The 23,350-nt window shown below is 55.3% G+C and overlaps 2 protein-coding genes across 6 annotated transcripts in view; one reads left to right on the top strand and one right to left on the bottom strand.

The window, feature by feature from the left end:
* Window positions 1-294: 294 nt before the first annotated feature.
* Window positions 295-19,428, bottom strand: ABCD1 (ATP binding cassette subfamily D member 1). The gene is made up of 10 exons (XM_054578146.1): window positions 18,127-19,428; window positions 15,069-15,249; window positions 8,983-9,125; window positions 8,718-8,892; window positions 8,034-8,128; window positions 5,203-5,348; window positions 4,520-4,665; window positions 2,186-2,270; window positions 1,796-1,921; window positions 295-1,605 (listed from the first exon to the last, which is right to left on the bottom strand). Exons 1-10 carry the CDS (start codon window positions 19,033-19,035, stop codon window positions 1,398-1,400), a joined length of 2,214 nt encoding a protein of 737 aa, XP_054434121.1. The 5' UTR covers window positions 19,036-19,428; the 3' UTR covers window positions 295-1,397.
* Window positions 19,429-19,814: 386 nt separating this feature from the next.
* The window catches only part of BCAP31 (B cell receptor associated protein 31), a 30,071-nt gene continuing 26,535 nt past the window's right edge, over window positions 19,815-23,350 (top strand). The window contains exons 1-4 of one of the 5 annotated variants that reach the window (XM_054578141.1): window positions 19,815-19,895; window positions 20,690-20,757; window positions 20,917-21,049; window positions 22,465-22,565. In XM_054578141.1, the coding sequence (XP_054434116.1) occupies window positions 20,958-21,049; window positions 22,465-22,565 (193 nt within the window). In that variant the 5' untranslated portion in view covers window positions 19,815-19,895; window positions 20,690-20,757; window positions 20,917-20,957. Of the gene's footprint in view, window positions 19,896-20,400; window positions 20,477-20,531; window positions 20,554-20,689; window positions 20,758-20,916; window positions 21,050-22,464; window positions 22,566-23,350 lie in introns of those variants that run through there. The other 4 variants (XM_054578143.1, XM_054578142.1, XM_054578144.1 and 1 more) reach the window with 4 other exon arrangements.

Genomic DNA, 23,350 nt, shown 5'->3' with positions numbered 1-23,350 from the left:
CTCTCCGGAAGCTCCTTATACACAGACCCAGCATTGGTCCTCTCCTCCCTACCCCAGCACCGCGGCCAGGCTTGGTCCAGAATCCTATTTGGGCTCAGCCAATATTTTTGTGAGATGCTATTGCTGAATACACCGTCTCATCAGGTCAGCCACAGACTGTGCTGATCTGTGCCTTCAGGTGGAGGGTGGGAGCTGGGATGATTCCTCCCCTGCCAGGCACTGTGTTTCCCATCCCTGTCTCTCCCCGAAGCCCCTCCAGACAAAGAGGCCAGGAGGCAAGAACACACTTTCCATGGGAGGTTTTTACTGAGGGACTGAGGGAGGCTCCCCAGCCCGAGGGCTGAGCCTTCCCTCCCCCGAAAGGCACACGGCGGCAGTGGGGTCTCCCTCTCGGGCAGGAGCTAGCTTTGCAGAGACAGCTTCCCTGGCTGACCCCTCTTTGGCACTGAGCTGGGAACACTGGTGCCCGTACTCCTGGCAGCACAGCGTGCATCTACCCCTCTGGCTGGCCTGGGTGCCCCTGGCGGCAGCTGGCAGTGTAGGCTGGTGGGGTGACGGGCTGGCTGGGGCTGGCTCAGAGGCTGGGCCACCTGTGGAAGGACTGCAGCCTGGGCTGCCTCCCCTGCTAGCAGGGTCCTCACGTTGGCAATCGAGAAGGCTACAAACAGGGATCCAATAAATTAGCTTGTAGGGACCGAGAGGGAAAGGGACTACATTCTTATTTTCACTTACTAAGAAATGCTGTGCAATTCTTCATCCCGAGAGTTTTTCGGGACAACTGGAGGGGAGAAGGGGAGCGGACAGGGGCCCAGTCCGGCCGTGGGTCCTGTCTGGTCATTTCTATGGTAAGAATGGCATCCAGTGGGGGGCGGGAGCCTTGGCGGCCACCTGGGTGGTGGCAATAGAGGGATAGACCATGAGGTCTCTGAGGGGCTCAGGAGAGGGAAATAAGGGGGACTTCAGTCTCAGGAGGGCAATACCCCTCAAATGCCAGGGCTCAGTACAAACTGTCTGGTAGTGTGAGCTGGGGCTTACCTCCTATCCCTCTTACCCTCCCCAAAGAAAAGAAAGGACCCAGCTCCCCTGCCCAGGTCACGGTTACAGTGGGGCAGGGAAGGGGGCGGCGTTGGGGTGGACAGCAGGGTGGGACCTTCCATGTCTACTTGCTCGAGGGCCGGGGCACAAGGATCGGGCACACCCTTCCACTGGCAGTCCTGTCGGGAGGGCAGTCCTGTCGGGAGGAGGCCTGGGAGGAGGGGAGGTCATGCAGGGTGGGCCTGTGGTGGGGCTGGGTGGAGGCTGGGGCTGAGTGGGTAGGCAGGCACTGTTGTTTCCTTCATATGATCCGAGGGCTCGGGGAGGGGCAAGGGCTGTGGGCCCAGAGCCACAGCGCTCTGTCAGGTGGCAGCACCCTGCAGGACCTTGGGGCCTTGGCCCAGGATCTGGCAGAGCTCCTGGAGACGCCGCTGCATCTTGGGAATGCCCGCCAGTTGCTGCTCAAGCCTCTGCTTCTCCTCAGTTAAGCTCAGGCGGGTGGCTGAGTCCAGCTTCTCGAACTTCCAGCCGCCCTCCCCATCGAACTGTAGCAAGTGCGTGTGGTACTTCCTGGGCCAGGAGAGGGACAGGGACAGAGATGCAGAGGCTGTTCATCAGGAGATGCACGCGGGGCCGCCCTGGGTGCTCCACCCCTGCGATGGCAGGGCCCTCTCCTCCCCAGCCGCAAAGCCACGAGGGTGGAGAGTGCGGCAAGGGCGCTCCTTCCCCTAGATTCCAGGCAGGAAGGGAGGACACCTACCACAGGGAGGGTCGGTGGGTGATGGAAAGCAGAGCGATGCCTGCATCCTTGGCTGCCTGGAAGATCTTGCCTTCCACGTCGATGCTTACGGCGCTGGTACATTCATCCAGGAGGGCATACTTGGGCCTTGAGAGTGGGGACCAAGTGGACGAGGCTGTGGACTCTCCATTGCTGCCGACCTGGTCTGGCCCTAATGCCCGCCCCCCCCGCCGCCCAGCCCCATGCGGCCTAATCCCTGCCGGGGCCCAGATGGGGCCGTTTAATGGTAGAGCCTCCCCCCGAAGGAGGCCCCAGGGAGCACGCATGCCGAGCTGCCGTGTTGTCTCTGCCACTGGCTTGGAGAGGAACCAGTGCCCAAGGGAGCCATGGCACCCTGGACAGCCCACTCACTTGTGGTAGAACATGCGGGCCATGCCGATTCTCTGCTTCTCGCCCCCTGACAAAACATCCTTCCAGTCACACACGGCCTCCCAACCTAGGCAAGGGACGAGAGGATTCTCTTCAATTCAAGGGCCCGGGAGCACTGGGCATGATGGGCATGGTGGGTGGCGGCTGGGGAACAGATGACAGTGGGAGATGGCAGCACTTCAGACTCTGGAGAAGGTCCACTGCTGGCTATGTGTGCTCTGGGTATTTGTCTGTCTGTAGGGGAGAGTTTAATAGTCAAAAAGAAGTTGAGACCAGAATTGTATTCCCTCCGGAAGAAGATACCTGGGAGTCCTAACCTCCAGGACTGCAGGTGACTGTATTTGGAGAAACGGTCTTCACGGAGATGATCAAGTTACAGTGAGGTCACTAGGGTGGGCCCTGATCTGATATAATGGGTGTCCTTATAAAAAGCGGAAATTTGGACACAAAGATATACGTAGAGGAAAGATGATGTGAGGAGACACAGGGAGAAGAAGACACAAGGAGCGAGGCCTGGAACAGATTTCCCCTCATAGCCCTCAGAAGGAGCCAACTCTGCCTACATGTTGATCTCGGACTTCGGCTCTCAGAGTTGGAGGTTAATCCATTTCTGTTGCTCAAGCTGCTCAGTCTGTGGGATGTTGTTACAGCAGCCACAGCAAACTTATACAGGACCTAACAGGGTGCCAATGAAAACTGGGCCCAGGAAGGCTGGCATGGTCTCTCCAGAAGGTTTCTCACCCATAGTCACGAGGCCTTTGTATCACTGCTTTGTGCCAGACCCTTGGCAAGGCTCAGGCAGCTGCGTGAATGAGCAGGTGTGTGGATGATTCACCAGAAATGGCTCCTTCCCTCCTGCCACTCTGCTTTCCCATAGGACTAGAAGTTTCGGTAAGGTGCATGGTGCCCTCAAAAAAGACTATATACTCTCAGGCTTGTCTTGAGGTATATGGCTATGTGACTGAATTCTGGCCAGTGGGGTTTAAGTGTTCCACACGTGGCAGCTTCTGGAACTTTCTTTACAAGAAAGCTGGCATACCCTTTGCTCCTTCCCTTCACTTCCTCCATCCTATGGCCTGGGATAGGATGTGATGGTCGGAACAGCCATCTTGGACCATGAGGTGACTTTGGTAACAGGGGTCACACAGAGCAGGGCCCACCTTCCCTGTGGCTTGCTTTCCTTGGGACTTCTATGTCACAGTAAGATAAATTTGTGAGTGATTTGAGCCACTGTGTGTGGGGGGTCCTTTTATTCACAAGTGAACTCAATGCTAATAGGTTGTGATGGTTGGCCTCAGGGGCCTCAGGCACTCAGGGGTGCCTGGAGGACAGGAAGGGTACACTTCCAGGTGGAGGGTGGCGGGAGCGAAAGAGGTCTGGCCAGGCTAGGAGGAAGCTGGGGATGAAGCTGCGTGACTGTCACTGTGGCAACTAGGACCCCGCCACCTGCAGCCCTCTTGTGGTGCAGGCCACAACACCTGGGAAGGGTCCACAGGAGTGATTTCATTTAATGCTGGTGCTGAGGGAGGAACTGGCACCTGTCCCCTTCCACAGGAGGAGAGAGGCTCAAGAGGTGAGGTCTTGCTCAAAGTCAAGATGCCCCTAAGTGGCAGAGGCAGGAAGCAGAACCCTGCCACGCAGATTTCACTAAGAAAATCAGCTCCGCCCCGCCCTGGGGTCTGCCCTCTCCTTGTCACCTCCAGGCCCAACAGGCATTTGCAGACAAACTGGGTGAGCCTCTGGCCAATGCCTTCGCTTGCCACCAGCCTGTTCCTCTCTCCTCTCCTTTCCAGGAGATGGCACCTCCCAGACTCAAGGCAGAAGCGGGGTGTGCCTTTCACCTTTGCTCCTGCCTCCCACCCTCCAGGCCAGGAGCACTGACAGCCTGCGCTCGCTCCTCCCTGGCTGCCCTGCCATGCCCGCCTGAGGTCCGTCCTCTTGCTGAAATGCAAAAATGACCTGTAACTTCCTTGCCTAAAGCCTTCCAAGGGCTTCCTTCCCTGTCAGGGCCCTCCCTCCCCTCTCCCCCCCGCACCAGCGGCGAGGTGGGGGAGCCCCCGCCCCAGAGCCTGCTGTGAGCATCTCACCTGATTGTGCCCCTGGCCTGCGAACCTGGCTTCCCTTCCCTAGCACAGTCTGGCTGCCCGAGCCACCTGCTTCCTGTCAGTCCTGTTAGGCGGGGGCTCTTGGGGCACCTAGCACGTCAGCCTCCTGGATGTTGGGGGCCAAGAAGGAGGCAGGGGCTGGGGTGGTAGCAGGTTGCTGGTTGGATAGCTCACTCGTTGGTGCTGAGAGGTGAGAAGTCCCACCCCCTACCTCCTTCCCGCTGCAGGATGTGGTTCAGGTGCACGATGTCCAGAATGGCTTCTAGGTGCTGCTCTGAATAGCCTTTCCTTCGCATGTCCTCCACTGAGTCAGGGTAGATCACCTGGTCGCGCAAGGAGCCGACGGACATGTAGGGCCTGTGGGAAAGCGGCATGTCTGTCAAGGGAAGGGCTGGCCCTGCTGGCGCCCTGTGCCATGAGTCCTGGCTGCCGGAGGTAGGGCTAACTCGAAGCCCACAGACTCCTGCTACCAAGTGCTCCAGGCAGTGCTCACACCTGCCTATGCACACCAGACCCACACGCTCACATGTGTATACCACACACTCACCCTGCACACATAGGCACGCGCGCATGGGCATGGACACAGCACACAGGCACATGCTCACTTGCACGTGCACTCACACACCCTATACACACAGACACATGCCCCAGCCCCAGTGTGCACGCTCACGCATGCATAACCAAACAGCTATAAAGTCACCAGGTGAGGGGGGACAGGGCGGGGGCAGGTGGAGTTTCCATAGACCCTCTGATTCTGGGGGCAGCATCCTACTGTCCTCTCCTGAGGCCCCAAGTTCTGCCATGTCCTAGGTGTCAGGCTCCACAGGTTGGAAGGGGCAGGGGCAGAGCTGGGGGCCCAGGCTCCTTCTGTCTCACGTCTCACGTCTCACTCACCTCTGAGGGATGTAGAACATGCGCTGGGGTGGGGGCTTGTACAGCACACCGCCATACGTGGGCCAGAGCCCACCAAGGATCCGGAACAGGGAACTCTTGCCACATCCGTTGGGGCCTGTGATAAGCAGGTGCATGCCATCTTCCACCTGCGGAGGCAGTGCCATGTGGTAACCAGGGGGGCGAGGGCCCCCTTCCTCTTACCTGTGGCCTTCCTGACAGCTACCTACACCCGGGTGCACGCTGGGGCTGGTGGGTAGGCTCTCCTGGCCTCTTCGGAAGGGATGGAAGGGTCTGAGCAATGAGATCCAGCACCCAGAGCCCTAATCGAATGCCTGTTTCAGTCCCCAGCCTGTCCCTTAAGGCCCCAGCACACACCACAGAGTACGGGGCCAGCAGGAGGAGGGTCTATTCTGCCGCAGCCACGTGGTCAGCGTCACCCTCCGTCCCAGTTCACTGACAATCCAAGCTTTTCGGTCTCCCCAACAGAACTGCGTTCCCTCTAGGAACTGCCCTGGGAAAGGTGCTTTCTTTAGAGTTCTAGGTGAACAGCAAACTCCAGCTGCCCCCCCAAAGCCCTCTCACTGCCCCCACGGATGCTAGGGTGCCACGGAGATGCCACTGTGATCCCTAGGCTCAGCGTCAAGGGCCTCAGGCTCCTCAACTGGCCGATCATATGATATCCACTGGCTGGTGGAAAAAGGCCAGTTGAGCTGCGGGGAGGGATGTGTATGGGAAGGAGGGGGTCAGAGGGCAGGGAGACTGCTGTCCTCGGGCCACCTACCAGCTTCTGAAGTCCTTGGAAGATCTGCGAATGACGCCCACATGAGGCCTTTCCTGGCTTGCCTCAGTCAGCATTAGGGGTTGAACTGTTGGAGCCCCCCAAATTCATGTGTTGGGAGTCCTAACCGCTTGGCCCTCAGCATGTGGCCTTATTTGGAAATAGCCTTTGCAGATGTAATTAGTTCAATTTAGATGAGGTCATCCTGGAGTGTGATGGCCCCTAATCCAAAGTGACTGATGTCCTTATTTATAAAAAGGGGACATTTGGATACAGAGCCATGAACACAGGGAGAACACCATGTGAAGACAGAGGCTGGCGTTGAAGTGAAGCCAAGGAGCACCGGTGATGGCCAGCAACCACCAGAAGCTGGATGGCCTGGAACGGATTCTCCCTCACTGCTCTCAGGAGACACCCTGGGCTGGACTCCTGGCGTCCAACACTGGGAGACACTCGGTTTCCATTGTTTGAGACCTTCACCCTGTGGTCCTTTGTTAGACTACAAACTCCGTTCGGTGGGGCCCGGGCCTCCCTCCATCCAGATGTGTGAGGGCTCCTCTGGGGACAGGCCCTGGGAGAGCTGCCTCAGCCCTTCGCTGGCGCCGCGGCTGCCTGCCTCGTCTCCTTCCCTGCATCTCTCTCGCTGTTCTTCTCATCCTACCATCTGGCCTATCATGGCCGGGAACTGCTCCGCTCTCCCAGCATCTCCCAGTTCCAGAGCCTAGCTCCACTAGCAGCTCTGCCAGGCCAGAACTCTTGCTCAGCCCCCCACCCCTGCCCTTCCACCCTAGCACGCCCTCCTTGCCTGGCCTTGCTTCCCACCCCGCTGAGCCCCTGCTCACTGGGGTTTCCGGGCCTGCCTGGAAATCATTCACCTTGGATAAATCGGCCATGGGTGGCTTCCCCTACATCCCAAGAGTGACCACTGCTGGGGACAATGGGGACCATATCACCGTCCCGTGCAGCTTGAGGTAATGACATGTTCCCGGCCTCCAACTGGCCCTTAAGGCCCATCTAAGCAGATCAAGGAAAGGAGCCCCAGACACTGCCCCTCTACTCACCTCTTCCACTTACTCCCTGCCCGACCATGGCTCCTGCTGACTTGGCTCCTTGCTCCCACCGCTCCACTGCCTTTCCTCTGCCCGGCCTCTGCAAGAGGCCTTCCTCACCACGCTACCCTCCCACCTGGAAGCTCCTGGATGAAGCGTCATCTGACCTCTGTTCCCTCCAGAGATGGTGAACACCCTTCCCATGGCCCCTGCTGGGCCCTGGGTAGCTGTCTAACTGGAGGCCTTGGTAACACTTCAGGGGCCCCAGAGTGGGGCCTCCCAGAGGGCAAGGGCCTCTCTGATTTACCTCTGGGTTCCCGTGCCCAGACTGGGGCTAAGAAAATACTGGTTGAATAAGTAAATGAATGAGTGAACAAGACTCTCCCTCACTTCTTTCCCTGCCCCCCACCGCAGGTCGCCTCTTCATTCCATCACTCTCCAACCAAAGCACTGGTTGGGGACACAGGTGACTGGTGGATATCAGCCACCAGGGCTTCCTTCCCACAGATGGCCTATGTAGTGGCTGAGGGCCCTCACGGGGGCCCAGACTGCACACCTGCACTGGGGTCTTGTTGAAGCAGATGGGTGGGACCCCAAGCCCGGGTCGGTGAAGGGCAATCTCTTCCACCACGACTGGAGCTGAACGGGAGTCCCCAAGCTCTGGGTTTCTATGGGACTGGGGTGGGGAGGGGCGGGGCCGGCACGATAGGGCCAGGAATCCTCAGATGACTCTTGGCCAGTCCTGGTAATCCTGGGTCTCTGTTATCAGTTCTGTCTCCACTGCCCCGCAACTAACAGGCAGAGACACGTTGGTCTTTCATCTTGACCTTAGCTCACATGCCACGTAGATCTTGGGACAATGGCTGCTGACAACACGAGCCTCCCCAGGCTAGTCAGGTTGGATGCCAAGGGCTGGGGCTTGCAGAGGCAGAAGGTCAGGCCCCAGGCCCCATGGCGCGGCCCGGCCCGGCCCGGCCCAGCCTGGCCCAGCCCGTCCAACCTACCCTGATGTTAAGGCTGGCCACTACCACCTCTCCCGTGGGCGTGATGATGGGGATGTTGTCGCAAATAATCCCCTGCTCGACATCCACCACTTGGCCTGCAGAGAGAACACAGGGAAGGAAGAGAGGGAGCAGCACTCCCTTTACCTTCTGGTAGCTTCCACATTACCCTCCTTCCCAACAACATGCCAGTGTGTGGTCCAAGGTCCCTTGGGAGTACAGGGGGTCATCCTACAAGCAGACCCCTCCCCCCAGTATCTGGTGTTGTGTTCTGGGTAGGGAGGGACAAAGCCATTTATATGGCTTCTGGAATCCGAGGCATGGAGACCGCTCCCGCGCTGAAACCCTGCCCTCCTGGCACCATCTTAGTGGCGGCTCAAACGCTATGGCTCCTCTTCCACAGCATCCTGGCCCCTACTGTAGCCTTTAACTTTCTCTTGCTGCCGCTATGGGCAAGTGACTCCCTCCACTCAGGGATCTTTCTTTTGCAAAGAGAAATTCCCACCAGGGCACCTGGAAGGAACTGGGAAGTGAGTATGTTAGTCAGCAGCGACTACTCTTGGAAGGAAGGCTGTGGGAGCCTCAGCTTGCCCAGGAAGCCCTCCCTGGGGGCACAGCTCAAAGATCCTGCCTTCTGGGTGGCACTGGGAGGTACCAGGGGGGCCTCCTTAGGGAGGGTACCCTTACCTCGGATCTGCAGGGGCCCCTCCACACGGACACCAGACCTGACCACAGCTCCAGACCCTGTCTGAGCGTCCTTTGGCTCTGGCTCCCCGGGCCTCTTGAAACGGCAGTGTTGGACATCTTCAAATACCTGGAACATCTCATGTACCCGGGCTGTGTAGCCGGCCAGCTCTGTCACCTGTGGGAAGGGCGACCCTGGCTCAGCTCCTGCCATCTGGGGGTGGGATGGAGGGTATGGCGGCGGTAGATTTGGGGGGAGGCAGTGTACCTCCTTGTAGGATGACATGATCCGCTCAATGGCATCTGCGGCAGCTGTGAGGAGGTTTCGGGCAATGGTGAAGGCCTCTGTGCGTTCACTTACCAGCTCTTCCTCCCTCATCTCCAAGGCTGCCTTCTTCACAGCTTCTGAATCTGTGGATCACAGGGGAGGGGCGGGGCAGGGGCAGTGGAAAATTAAAACTGATTGACTAGAGGAAAGATGAATCTCTCCAGCAACTGGAGCTGAGACACACGGGTATCCACATGCAAAGGAATGGCCCCTACCTCACACCACACACAAAAATTAATTCAAAGGGGAGCACTGACCTGCACGTGAGGGATAAGACTACAAAACTCTTAGAGAAGGCAGGGGTAACTCTTCACGACCTGGGATTAGATATGGCTCCTTAAATATGACACCAAAAACACAAGCAACAAAATAAAAACAGATAAATGATCTTCACCAAAATTTAAAACTTTGGGGCACCAAAGGAAAGCATCAAAAAACTGAAAAGACAACTTACAGATTGGGAGAAAATATCTGTAAATCATATATCTGATAAGGGTCTAGTATTCAGAACATGTAAAGAACTTCTCAGCTTTTTTCCCCTCAATCCTCACCTGAGGACATGTTTATTGACTTTGTAGAGAGAGGAAAGGAGGATGAGAGAGGGAGAGAAAAATCAATGTAAGAGAGAAACATTGATCAGTTGCCTCCTGTATGCACCCTGGCCTGGGATCAAATCCACAATGCAGGCATGTTCCCTGACTGGGAACAAACCCGCAGCCTTTTTGGTACACAGGATGACACTCCAGCCAACTGAGACACACAGCCAGGGCATAAAGAACTTTTTCAATTCAACAACAAAGAGACAAACCACCCAATTAAACAATGGGCAAAATATCTTAATAGACATTTCTATCGTCTATCAAAGATATACAAATGACCAATAAGCTCATGAAAAGATGCTCAACATCACGAGTCATCAGGGAAATGAAAGTCAAAATCACAATGAGATACAACTTCACACCCACTAGGAGACCTATAATTAAAGAGATAACAAGTGTTGGTGAGGAAGTGAAGAAATCGGGACTCCTCAGACACTGCTGGGGGGGATGTAAAATGGTGCAGCTGCTGTGGAAAACAGTTTGACAGTTTCTCAAAAAGTTAAACAGAGTTTCCATATGGCCCAGCAATTCCACTCCTAGGTATATATCCAGGAGAAACAAAAGCATACATCCCTGCAGAAATTTGCACACAAGTGATCACAGCGCCATTTCCCTAACAGCCAAAAAGTGGAAACAGCCCAGAATGTCCATCAATGAATGAATAGATAAAGAGATAGAGGTACACATATACAATGGACTATTATTCAGCCACCAAGAGGAAGGAAGTTCTGATTCACCGTACAACGTGGGTGACCCTTGAAAACATTCTCTTGAGTGAAAGAAGCCAGACACAAAGGGCCACATATTGTGTGACTCCATTTATATGATGTCCGTAAGAGGCCAGTCCATAGTGACGCAAAGATTAGTGGGTGCCAGGAGCTGGGGGTGGGGTGGGGAGTGACTGCTAATGGGTCCAGGCTTTCTTTCTGGGATGGTGACAATGTTCTGGACTTAGATGCCGGTGATAGTTGCATAACTTTGTGAATATATTAAAAACCACTAAATCGGAATACTTTAAGAGGCTGAACTATATGGCACGTTACGTACATCTCAATAATGTGGATAAGAAAGTGAGTCACTAGGCATGTGACTTTTTTTTTCTTTTGGCATACCCAGCTCCTTCTCCCTAGACTGCCCTTGCCCCGTGTCCTGCACTATTCACAGCATGCCCTCTGGGGCCGCACCTGCACCTCATCCTCTGCCACCCAGAACTGTTGCACCCTTATGCATAAGCCTCTTATGCATGACTATCCCCTCTCAGACCTGCACTACTGCCCCTATTCTCCCCTCACCTCCCCCGGTGGCCTCCATGAGAACAGCCAGCCCAGGTGTCCCAACTTCTCCTTGGAGTCCATTCCTGTCTTGACTTGCTTTGCTGTTTCAGTCTAGACCCCGTGGTTGCTCCCTTCAACCCTCTCTTATCAATGGCCTTGATTTCCTTGACCCTTGGAAAACCCAGAGGGGCAGGGCTTTTACACAAGGAATGTTCTAGAAGTGGCGTTGAGGAGCAAGGGGAATGCTGACTCTGAGGGTACCGGGTATGGGTGAGCGAGCAGTGACCACTGGGGCTGTCCAGGGGGAGCCAGGGCTCCTGAGACCGAAGCAGTGGGAAGGAGGTGGCCTCCGGAGCAGCAAGGGTGCAATGTGGGGTAGAAAGGGGATGCGATGGGGCTGGTGTATTTCGCATCACCTTCTGGGGCCTGACCCAGGTATCCAGGGAACTGGGTAGGGGAGAGGGTCATTAATCCTGTCAGTCTAAGGCCCTGGGCTTCCCCACTGTGTCCCCAGAGACACAGCCTGCGAGAGGAAGGGGGACACAAGCCCTCTTCCCAGGATGTCCTGAGAGCTGGACTGACTACATATAAAGTGGAAGGTTCTGCCGGTGCCTGGGGCATCCTGGCAACAGCTGGCACCTTGCTGGAGACAGCATGAACTGCCCTTGGGCAGCTAAGACCAGGGCTCCAGAGCAGGACACACAGCGGCTGTTCGCGGCCAGGCTGCCCCTCTCCTGGCCCCTCTGGCTTTGCAGGGCCAGCAGGCAAGTGTGGCAAAGGCATCTAAATCTTTCCCAGTTGATAAATGCCTGCATCTTCCCACTGGCCCCCAGTGTTCTCAGCTTCCTTGAAGCACCTGGAGCAGAGACAAAAATCCCTGCCCTCATTGACCTCCCAGTTTAAAGAGGCAGGGAGACTATAAACCAGACGGATACACGGAATAGATAGGGTGTTCAGTGCTTGGGAGAGCAGAGAGGTGGAGAAGGGGGAGAGAGAGGTGGGGTGACGGGCGGGGCAGGCCTCATCTAGAGGGTGCCTGTGACCAAAGTCTGATAGAAAGAGGGCGGGACTTCAGGGGAAAAACCATTCCTGGCGGTGGGAGCAGCCTGTGCAAAGGCCCTGAGTTAGAAGCCTGCCCGGTGTTCTGGAGGTATAACAAGGAGGCCATACCAGGATGATCACTTAGTAAGTTACATAATATCTACTCACTGGGGTGTACACCTAAAACTAATGTAATATTGTATATCAACTGTAACTGAAAAGTAAAAAACCATTAAAAAATAACAAGGAGGCCCATAAGAAGGAGGTGGAGTGAGCAAGGGAGATAGGAGAATGTCACATTTTCACAGGTAATTGGCTATGAAAGCTACGAGGCTGGGGACAGGAGCTCAGGCTTCTTAAATCACCCATGAAACCTGGCACAGCAGAGGATCCAAAAAGTCCTAGGCCTTTGGAGGAGGAAGAGGCCTCAGGCACTAGACAGGCCGGGCTGTGCCCGGTGCCAGGAGCAGAGGGAAGTGGCTGCAGGCACCTCCTCACAGAATCCATAGGTCTGTTTCCTCATGGGTCTGTCCCCATGCGCTAGACCGGGTATGCAGACTGGGCCTGGCACCTGTCTCTCAATCAGGGCCACCCTTTTTGTAGGTCCATTGGTGGGAAGTAACTATCCCCGTCCAATCAGATCTTCCCTTTTGGGGGTCACCCAGAGATGGACAGACAGCTGAGGGTATGGAAGCCCCAAAGTAGAGGCGCCAATAGGAGAGACTCAGAGAAACTTCTAAAACAAGTCAGCCTCTCTCTCTACATAACCGAAAACCCCCTTACTACCAAGCTGCATGGAATAGAGCACCTTTGAAAGCAGAGCTGTGCTTGTAGGAAAGCAAGGCGAATTCCCAGGAGCCCACAGAGAAGCCAGCAGCCAGGTGCACCAGTGAAATCCCTAGAGACTGAGGAGACAGGTCGTGTAGCCAGAGCTCTAGGCGAAAGGAACAGAAGGTCGCCTCTAAGAATTGGTAATTATGTGTCTGGGACTCAAGTGAATGCTACCTCCAAGTTGAGGAACCCCTCTCCTCGAACTGAGAAGTGAACATGTAAATGGCCTCCAAGTGGTTAATTACCAGGAGTGCTTGGCCAAAACAAGAGCCAATATGCACTGGGAATTGCACCCTCCTGTTAGGTCAATAGGGTTCCCGAGGAAGTCCCGTCCCAAAACCCACAAGGGAAGAATTCACCATGGGTGAAGCCTGGCAGATGGAAGATCAAGCTGGCTTAGATCCCCAAGAATTCAGATAACCCAAGAGTGGGATAGAGACTGTGGAATAAGTATGATTAATGATACACAGCATAAAAGGAACAGTCAAAAGACGAGAAAATCAGACACCTGCCAAAAGAATTTGAAATTTCTATTTGAAAGAGAATCAAATAGAACTTGATAGAAATAGTCACTGAGATTTTTAAAAAATTTCATATTAGACCCAGGTGAAGAGAAAACTGGTGAATGAGTGAGCAGGAAGACCTGAAGAAATCCCCCAGGATCCAGCACAGATAGTGCTGGATGGGAATCAGTGAAAAGAGTGGAAGAGCCAGAGGAGAGAGTGAGAAGTCCAGCAGGAGTTCCAGAAGGAACAAGTGAAAGAACAAGAGTGAGTCAATATTTGAAAAAATAACAGCTGAGAATTTTTCTGAACGATTAAAAAAATCTGAATATTTGAAGGCCATACCACTCTCAAGCAGAATAAATACAAAACCCACCGGTTAACACTTCCAAGCGAAACAGCAGAATACCAGAGAAAGAAAGACCTAAAAGCAACCAGAGAGACAATCCAGGCTGCTGAGGGGCGTTAAGCTGATAACACATTTTCCAGCAGAGACAATTAAATGTTGTCAGAGGGCTGAGAGCAAATAATCATCCACCTGGACTCCCACATCCGGCTATATTTTAGTTCTGGAAAAAGGGTAAAATGAAGACATTTTCAGGCAACAAAATAATTGTGAAGTGCCCATGACAAAAGCCTTGCAGAAAGAACTGAAAGATGTCTATCTGGAGGAAGGTAACTAGGCTGCAGGAAAGGACTAGTGAGCAGAGAAATCGGTAAACATGGAGATGAATTTAAACATGCATTGGCTTGATAAAGCAATAGCCACGTATAAAAACACGGGAAAGCAAATGTGACACTGGGCTACATCAACACATCAGTTGGGGCTGGTCCTGGTGTAGAAGTGTTGTAAGAGCCAGGAGGAGCTATTGATTAACCAAGACCAGTGATTTCAACCTTTTTCATCTCATGGCACACATAAACTTATTACTAAAATTCTGTGGCACACCCAAAAATATATTTTTAGCTGACGTGACAAAAAATTAGGTGTAATTTTGATACATTCACAGTGGATGGCTATTGTTGTGTTGGCTGTTGTCATTTTTTTTTTTTTTTTACCTGACAACCTAAGGGAAAAGAGGTCAGCGCCCTGACTAAATAGTCCGGTATTGCATGTTTTTAAAATTCTTGCGGCACACCAGTGCGCCTCTTGCGGCACACCAGTGCACCGTGGCGCACAGGCTGAAAATTGCTGACCTAGGCTATTCTCGGTGTACACGCAAATTAATCTTTGAAAGGGCGACCATGAAAAGGCTGCAAATAGAATGAATATGTTGCAAGCCAGGAGAAGAACAAAATGGGAATCCTGATGATCCATCCAATCGCTAAAGTAGCAGGCAGAACAGGCCTAGGCCGTAGGGCAGAGGCCTCTAGGCTCTGCAACCTACCAGAGTTGTTTGAGACCTGAGAGAGCCAAGGCCCAGGGGTAAAGGGGCTTGCTCAAGGTACTATCCCATCCTCCCACCGTGGAGTCACAGTTGGGCTGAGGACAGGCACAGCTGGGTGAGGGTGCATACACCTGGTGAGGGGACATGTGTTGTTCCTGAGTTGCAGTTCCTGGGCTCAGCTGAATGCTACCGAGAGCGTGAGATGCTGTCAAGGGGAGACTCAAGCAGAGTGGAAGGCAGCAAGGGAGAGTGACCTGTGGTGACCTCTAGGAAGCCAGCTGGGCCTCAAGGCCTCGCCAGTGGAAGGGGCAGATGGGCCAGCTGAGCACTGGGCCCTCTGGAGCCTAGCATCCAGGGCCCTGCTCCTGTCCCCTGGGAGTGCTGACTCACCTGACTCTGAGTAGCCGGTGGCGGTGATTATGGGGACAGCCACCATGAGCAGGCCTGAGGCACTCCACACGTACTTCATGAGGAATTGCTCCAGCATGACATACCACAGGCGCTCCAGCAAGATGAGGTTGATCTGTGAAGCCAGGGCCTTGTAGGAGTGCTGCAGCAGGGCCAGCTCCACCTGCCGGGGAGGGGGTGACAGAGAGAGCCTGAGAGGTCTCATGGTAACGAACATGGAGGCAACAGCAAGAGGCCCCAAGCGCCAAACATGCATGCTGTGCCATCTGATGGCCAAGGCAAGGTTGAGAGATGGGGGTGGTGACTGGGCCACGTTTACAGGGAAAGGTCTCAAACTCGGGCTGGGGGACTGTATGGGATTGCCTGAAGTCACGGCACTGAGGTATAGCGGTGGTGAAGAAGGGACTTATGATCCTACCTGCTGAGGCCCATTCCAGCCCCCTATTTCCACTACCTCTATGGTTGGAAAACTCACCATGCCCTTTGCCCTGAGCAGCTTCTGAACATTGGCCGAGGGCAGCCACCTTCCTTGTTTTTTTGGACAACTCCTAGGGGGCTAGCGTGAACTCAGTAAAGGGCAGTACAAGAAAGCAAGGCAGTACTTTGTTTTGAAGAACTTGGTTCAACAGTCTACTTGGGCCCTGCCTCCTGTACCTTCCCCGGGGATCCTTTGGGTGAGAAACTTCCACTGCATTCTCCCACTGATACCTGGAGGGCATGCCCCTGAACTAGCCTAATGCTCTCCCCTCCTGAGTGCCTGCTGAGGACTCCAGTGGGATGGGCCTCCCCTCCCGCCCCCTCCCCTTTCCTACGTTGGTCGCCACTTGCCATCTCAGAAGGGGTACAGGCTTGGAGAAGAGAGAGCAGGAAAGGGAGTGGGAGAGAAAGAGGCTCTCCCCTGGCAGCAGCATCCAGATAGGTAGAGGGGCTGGAGGTGTCAGGAAGTGGTCACGGCAAGGTGCCCATTGGCCATGGATTTCTCAGCCCATTACAGGATCGTGCATTCTAGCTCTGCCTTCCAAACCCCTGACTGACAACAGCTGCCCAGCCTGGCACCATTTCCTTTGCCAATTGCTTTTACACCTGACTCTCCATTTGATTCTCACCACGTGCCACCCCACCAGTATGCTCATTTCCACTGTATATAGGACACTACAGAAGCCCAGAGGGACAGTGACCTGCCCAAGGTCACACAGCCTGAAGGTAGCAAGAGATGTGGAATTTGGACTACATTGGCAGAGCCATCAGGAGAGCCAGATTTTTATAAATGATGCTTTGACTTATTAAAAAAGGTTTACCTTGCTCTGAATCCAACGAGAGGTTGTGTGTATGTATGTGTCTAAATAACCTTCCTCGTTGAAATCTCAGTACAGACAGAATACTCTGCTGTCTGCCTGCCTGCCAGCCAGCCAGTCACTTCTGCCCTAACCTGTTAGTCTGAGCCTGGGCCGGGGTCCACCGGGACACTTGCCAGTGGAACTAGGGTGAGCCACATGCCTGCACAATAAGAAACATCAACCCACCACCCATGGGGGCCTGTCATCCCATGCTGCTTTCTAACCCTTTGGCCGAGGCCTAAAGAGACAGACTGTGGATGCACACCATGCATGCCCCCCTCACTGAACCCTCCTGGTGAACACACTGTCTCCTGAGGTTAGCCCAGAGACGGTCCTTCAAAGTGCCAGTGATCTCTCTTCTGCCTTTACCATATAGGTCCTCTGCATCCTGTGTTTCTGCCTCAAGCCCAATCTCCTGTTCCTGAAGTGAGCACGCCTCCTCTGAGCGCCCTGGCAATCCTGACTCGTGCTGGGAGTTGGCAGGAATGCCGGCTGAGGCTGACAATGTAGCTGCGGGTAATGTGCCAAGCGCCTCACCCAAGGCCACGGCTGCCTGCCAAGGCCCTGCAGCCTGGCGTGCAAGAGAGGATGAGAGGGGGTTGCGGCTGCAGACCAGGAGCTTTCCTCCTAACCTGGAGTCCAATGCGCTGCCAGTGCGGCAAGGTCCAGGGGCAAGAGACCACCTGATCCAGGGAGCACACAGAGGCCTTGAGGACGTGGATGCCATTGCACCCCTCCCCCTCCCTGAAGTACTCAGAACTGAAACCAGAGTTGCAGGGAGCAAGGGAACAGGGCCCGAGGCAGCTGCAACCCCAGGCACGAGGAAGGGGAGGGGCTGGGGCGAGATAAAGGGAGCATTGGCCTGGAGTAACCTTCCCCAGCACCAAGCTCTGGGCCCTGGCTACCCTGGCCCCCGCCCCTGCCCCCGCCCCTGCCCCGGCCCACTAGGGAGCTGAGCCCTGGGACCCAGGCGGAAGGACAGCCACAAGGAGGGGGGGCAGGGTGGCCGCTGGGCGGGCAGGAAGTGCGTTCCGACAAGGTGGCGGCCCTGGCCCAGCTTCCCTGGCTCAGAGCCTCAGGGAGGAGGCCTTGCCGGCAGCCCGGCTGGCCCTCAAGCTTAGGCAGAGAAGCCATTGACCCAGAGTGCTGAGTGCTGCCACTGCTGTGGCCGCCGCGCTGGCTGCTGCTCATTAACCTCCGCTTGGGCTGAGTCATGCCCATAATGCCTGCCTGCCTGCCTGGCCGGCCAGCTCGGCTGGACGCCGGCCTTCAAAGGGCCCTGGGGCCCAGGAGGGGCTGGGCAGCAGGCCACGTCCCACTCGCTGCTCCCAGACAGCAGGAGCCTCCTTCCAGCTGACTGCAGGAATGGGGTGAGCCAGGAGCTCTAGCATCTGAAACCGCTAGGATCCCCAGCTCCAAGCAGCTCCAAAGCCAGGACAGCCTTAGAGGAGAGGAAGCAGAAGTGGCCTGGAGCATGCAGGCAGCCAGCCTAGGACGGTCCCCACCCAGCCTTCCTGCTTCTCCATTTCTGTGCCTAAGTCTGGGCTGCCCCCGGCCCTGGGCGTCCCCAGCCTCCCTCTCCTGTGGCCTTCCCTGGCCTCTGGCACCCACCCCAGCCGACCCTGGGCCTTCCCCGCCATTCACAGTTGCCTGCCCCTGGGCCACATGCTTTCCTTCACGCTCAACACCTCAATCTGCCCCACCTCATGGCCCCCATAGAAGGCAATCTCCTCTGAGTTGGCCACCACACGAGAGTGCATGTAGCGCAGCTCCCCCTTCCGCCGGGCCTCCTCTGCCACCAGCTCCCCAAACTTGGGTGAGAAGGCTCGAAGCACGTTAGCTGTGAGGAACACCACGAGGCCAGCAATGGCCGAAGGCCAGGCCGTGCCAGCCCCACGGGAGCGGGCCGTTCGAAGCAGGGTGTAGGCGGTCACAGCCACGTCCAGGAGTGGCTTGGTCAGGTTGGAGTAGAGGTGGGCCACAGAGGCAGCAAAGGCCACTACATCCTCTGTCAGGGATTGGTCAGGGTTGCGAAGCCGCCCATCCATGTTGCTGACTCGGTAGTAGGTCTGCTGGGAGAAATAGAGGCTGTAGGCGTGGGCCACTAGACGGCTTCGGAAAGAGAGGGCCAGTTGGCCCTCCAGGTAGCGGATGGCACTGTTGATGAAGGTGGCTGGGAGGGCGATGAGGAGCCATTGCAGGAGCTGCCAACCAAAGGCTTGGGGGTCCTTGCGCACGATGCAGCGGGCCAGCCGTCCATCCAGGCGGGCCACATATACTGACAGGAAAGTCCGGCTCACCAGGGTGGCTGAGTGCAGCGCCAGCAGCCCAGTCTCCCGGCACAGGATCCTGGGGAAGAGCAGCCGCAGGAGCCACAAGAGTCGCTGCAAGAACACTCGGTTCACACCGGCCTTGGCCGCTGTGGCCGAAGTGGCCCCGGAGGCCTCCTGCGTGGACTCTCCTGCAGGCACTTGAGGGCCTCTGGCCGGAGCCAGGCACTGCCGCACCAGGGGGTAGATTTTGTGGGCTCCATAGGCCGTGAGGGCCAGGACCACAGCTGTGCGCTTCAGCGTGGTCACCCGCGAGGGCCGGGGGGTGGAGAGCACCGGCATGTCACTTGGGCTGGATGCACAGGGCTGGGACGGGTGTCTGAGCCAGCAGTCGAGGCAGATGGCTGGAATGGTTGTTGCTCTGACCCCAGCTCGTTGTCTAGGCAACTGGAAACCTTGCAGTGGTCCCTGAGACTGTTGCTCTAGGCCACTGGGGCGGTGCTGGGGCCCCTGGTGCGGTGGGCTCAGGTCCCTCCAGTGTCACGGTCTCTTCAGGCAGTGGAGGTGGAGGAACTTATCAGTCTCCTAGCCCCTGGGGTCAGAACCTCGAGAGGGCTCGGGCAGACAGGGCGTCTCTTCTTCTCTACCTCCTCCTCCTACCCCGGTGGCGCCCCTCCCCGGGGCACCAGGCGCGTCCGTCCTCTCCACAGCCTTGCTGAAGCGACAGTGACTCCGCCACCCGCCCAGAATCCCCACCCACCCACCCCTCCCCAGGGGCGAGTCGGTGGAAGGGGAGGAGGCGGAGGAGGGGCGGGAGGCGGAGCCCGGGCGTACCACGCCCCACCCCGTTCTCGCCCCACTGTCGGACCCCGCCCCCTCCCTGGACCACAGAGACGTAGGAGGACCTCGCGGGCTAGAGGAGCGGCCCCCCCCTCCGTCTTCCCGCCAAGGACTCGCCCCGCCTCCCTGCGCACCCAAAGATCCGCTCCTTCCTCAGGCCTAGGCGTCGGCGCTTCGGCCGGGGGGGGCGGGGCGGAAAGCGGCCGTGGGCGGAGCCTACAGGGTTTCGTTTCGGTTGGGGGTGGGGCAGCGTCCTGCTTGCGCTTCCGGCTTCCGTCTGCGTGGGAAGGGGCGGGGCCAGTGCCCGAGTGGGAGAGTTTGGCGGCAGCGGAGGAGCGTGCTCGAGTCTGTGGGGAAACTCGGTGAGCGGGGCTGCGGAGGTCCCCCCAGCTTTCGACAACGGGGAGCGGCGGGTAGTGTGAAGGGGGCCCAGGGCCGAGGGCCGAGCCAAGAGTGTAGGGGCAGGGCTGCGTGGAGGGAAGTCTGGGCGGCAGTGGGTGGAGCTGGGCTGTGGGGGCGTGAGGGCCGGCTGCGTTGGCGGGGAGCGGTGGCCAGGCCCCTCCGGAGGAGTCTCCGGGGGTGGGGTTTTGGGAGGGCGTGCCAGGTCAGAGCCGGGGCCACACTTGGGGGCCGCTGGGGGTTGCGTGCGGGGTGCCCCATGCCTGGTGGGAGCTGTGGCCGACGGGGGCTACTGTGAGGGTTATCCTTTGGCTTCTGAGGAGACAGCTTCTAGAAATTTCTCTGAGGGGCCCTGAGGTGCTTACTCCAGACTGCATTTGCTCTTGGCCCTGACTCCCGCCCTGTAGGAGTCGCTCTTGTGGGCTTTTTTAGCTACTCCGAGTCCTCCAGCCCCGTCGGAGGCAGGCGCGGCAGTTGGAAAGCCTGTCAGCCTCCGCTCTAGCCCCAGAGGGAGCTGCTGGTTTTCTCTGGGCCCCTTTGGAAGGTCTGGCAGGGAAGGGCCTCCTGGCTTTCCTAGGACGTGGGTCAAGGGTCGGGGAAGCGCCCTGGCTTTTGGAGAAAGTGCGTTACTGAGATACTGCCGCCGCGGGTCTGGCTGGGAGTCCCCGAAGCTGGGAAGGGAGCGGGCTTGATGGGTGTTGAGAATTTCCTCTTGTCTATATAATTTTTATTAAAAACGCGTTCGCAATCTAAACAGGCATAAGGAGTTTCTTGGACTCCACGGGGAAAGGAATTGTACAGAAAGGTGGCTCTGGACGTGTTACCGTACGTACTGCAGGGCAGCAAAGTAACTCCGCCCCGGCAGGGGGAAGTTGGGCAGGCCTTTGTGCATGAATGCTCTAGTCTCCCTGCGGAGTGAGCCCCGTTTCCAGGTTAGCATGGCTGTCCAGTTTTTATGATTCCTGTTCCTTTTGTGCCCTGTAGGAAACAAGCTCACATCTCCCTGTTGGAAACCTAGCAACAGGATGAGTCTGCAGTGGACTGCGGTTGCCACCTTCCTTTATGCAGAGGTCTTTGTTGTGCTACTTCTCTGCATTCCCTTCATTTCACCCAAAAGGTATGGCCTATGGCACAAGTAGGCAGACAAGTAAGGTGACTGTTGCCCAGACCCACAGCTTATGCGTGGACTCTGGAATTGGGGCCTGACAGAAATAAGTAGAATGTGTCTGGGGTGGGGGATGGCGGGGGTTGTGTTTACTATTGCCAGCCGTCTTCACCGTTCCTGTGCATCTTGCCTTCTGGTCTTCTGAATGCACCAAAGCGGGAGAAGGCCTGGCTCTACTACGGTTCTGGGAATGATGCCCTCCTGCCTTCCCTTGGGTCCCTGGCGTTCGGAGGATGGTGCTGTGGGATCCAGAAGACTTGCACCACAGGATCACGTTGTTGCTGATTTGGTGACTTCTGTCCTACTAAGTAGCCTCACTGGCATTACGCAGTAGCCTCATGAGCATTACTCAGCTTATGAAGGGTGAAGCCATATTTCCTTTCAGTGCATAGAAGACCTGTTAAAAGTTAGTTGGAGATTAATTTTTAATTGCATATAACATATGAAGACATTCTGACTTAAATTAGAACATTACAAATGAGGCTGAGTCTCCACAGATATTTTTAAAAACTGTTTTTAATAAAAAATACAGACACCTGATGTGATACCACAGAAAGTATACAGTTCTGGCCAGGTAGTTTGATTGATTAGAGCGTCATCCTGATACACTAAGGTTGTCGGTTCAATCCTTGGTCAGGCACATGAATGCATAAATAAGTGGGACAACAAATCAGTGTTTTTCTCTCTCCCCCTTCCTCTCTCCCTCTAAAATAAATGCAGAATTGGAACCTTGTCTCTCTGGACTCAAACAGACCAGCTATTAAGAAATGCAGCAGTTGGACTTTGGGATTCTGGCTCTGATAATGGATTCTTCCTGATTTTCTTTTCTTGTGTGTGTTTTGAAAAAATTTCTTTATTCTACTTATGGATTTTTTTGAGGTTTGGTGATGGCGTTGTGTTTACATTAGCCATTTTCAGAGGCTCTTTTCTGATAGAGCTATATCCTAAATACTTGTGGAGGGAACCGAAGGGAGGTTAGGTCTGCTTCCTTATAATCCAGGGTGGTGGAATTCTAGATGAACCAAGCTTGGTCATGTGGAAAAACAATGTAAAAAAATGTGTACGTGACAAGCATTTTGAATACTACATAGAGAAATACAATGAAAAGTGAGTTTCCCATTTCCTCCCCCAGAGCCTACCAATGTTTAAAACTGGTTTTCTAGAAATTTCTATTTATGGACACGCATCTTTTTTTAAAACATTGTTGGGTGAATGTCATAAATTGGGAAAATGCAAGCAGCTGAGGCTGAGTCTATATAGGATATTCGACCATTGGAGAAGACTGCAAAATTGAGTTTCTGTTCTCAAGGCTCTGATTCAAGTGTGTTCTTTTCCTACAGCCTCTGTGTTTTTTGTTTTCTTCATAGATGGCAGAAGGTTTTCAAGTCCCGCCTGGTGGAGTTGGTAGTGACTTATAGTAACACCTTCTTCGTGGTCCTCATTGTCATCCTTGTGCTGCTGTTCATTGGTGAGTGAACTGTGGCTGAGCGCAGCTACCTGACCTAGACCCTTTGCCATGGCCTTTGCTGCGGAGCCCTATGCCATGTTCCACATGTAGTGTACAGCTTTGGCTTCTCAGAAACAAACCCCTTAAGTACTCCTGTCTTTCTCTTGAGGAAGCGACTCCTTTCACCCACGGAGAGGGTACTGCTGACAGGGCCTTCACTTTAACCGGCAGTTTTTTGTGGACCCTGTGATGACCACCTCATGTGTCTGGGGCAGCTCCTTGGGGTCATTCCAGAATTGAAACCAAGAGAAACTAACTGGCCCATGCTGACCTTGGTCTAAGTAGTGCTGTTCTCCAGTCACATAGTAGCATCCGTCTCTCCCTCCAACCTAGAATAGGTCACGATTAGGGGACTGAGTGACCCAGTAGACAAGAACCCTAACTGGGAAGGAAACTGCTGTGTCTTGTGCTATGAGGGTGACCAAAAGGTTTGGCAGTATATCTAGGGAGCAGATCCCAGACCTTTCTGGATCTGGGTCAAACCTCAGGTCTTTCCATGTCCTTCCAGCACTAAAGTTCTATAAACCCACATTGAGGTGAACACCAGCAGGGGGCTTGAAAGATAAACTGGTCCTAGGGCATGATCATGGATGGGGCCTGGGCCCGGTGGTACCGATTTTGCGATGTGCTGGTGGCATGATTATTCAGAGACCAGAGGAATTAGTGAAGCTCTCAACTGGCTGTTAAATGTATGTTTTGCTCTGAGTAGTCATCAATATGTCTCCTTGCTTGGACTCCCAAAGTAT

The sequence above is a fragment of the Pteronotus mesoamericanus genome, unplaced genomic scaffold, assembly GCF_021234165.1.
Source record: "Pteronotus mesoamericanus isolate MK-2021 breed Mesoamerican mustached bat unplaced genomic scaffold, CSHL_Meso_final contig_493, whole genome shotgun sequence".
Lineage (NCBI taxonomy): Eukaryota > Metazoa > Chordata > Mammalia > Chiroptera > Mormoopidae > Pteronotus > Pteronotus mesoamericanus.
This window is presented reverse-complemented; position numbering and strand designations above follow the sequence as displayed.

Bases quoted from the DNA above. Each gene is read 5' to 3' on its own strand.
- ABCD1 (XM_054578146.1), bottom strand. From the start codon at position 19,035: ATGCCGGTGCTCTCCACCCCCCGGCCCTCGCGGGTGACCACGCTGAAG. The intron at 9,126-15,068 runs GTGAGTCAGCAC...TGTGATCCACAG, and splicing joins CACCGGCTACTCAGAGTCAG to ATTCAGAAGCTGTGAAGAAG. The intron at 2,271-4,519 runs GTAGGGGGTGGG...TCCCTTGCCTAG, and splicing joins CATCCTGCAGCGGGAAGGAG to GTTGGGAGGCCGTGTGTGAC.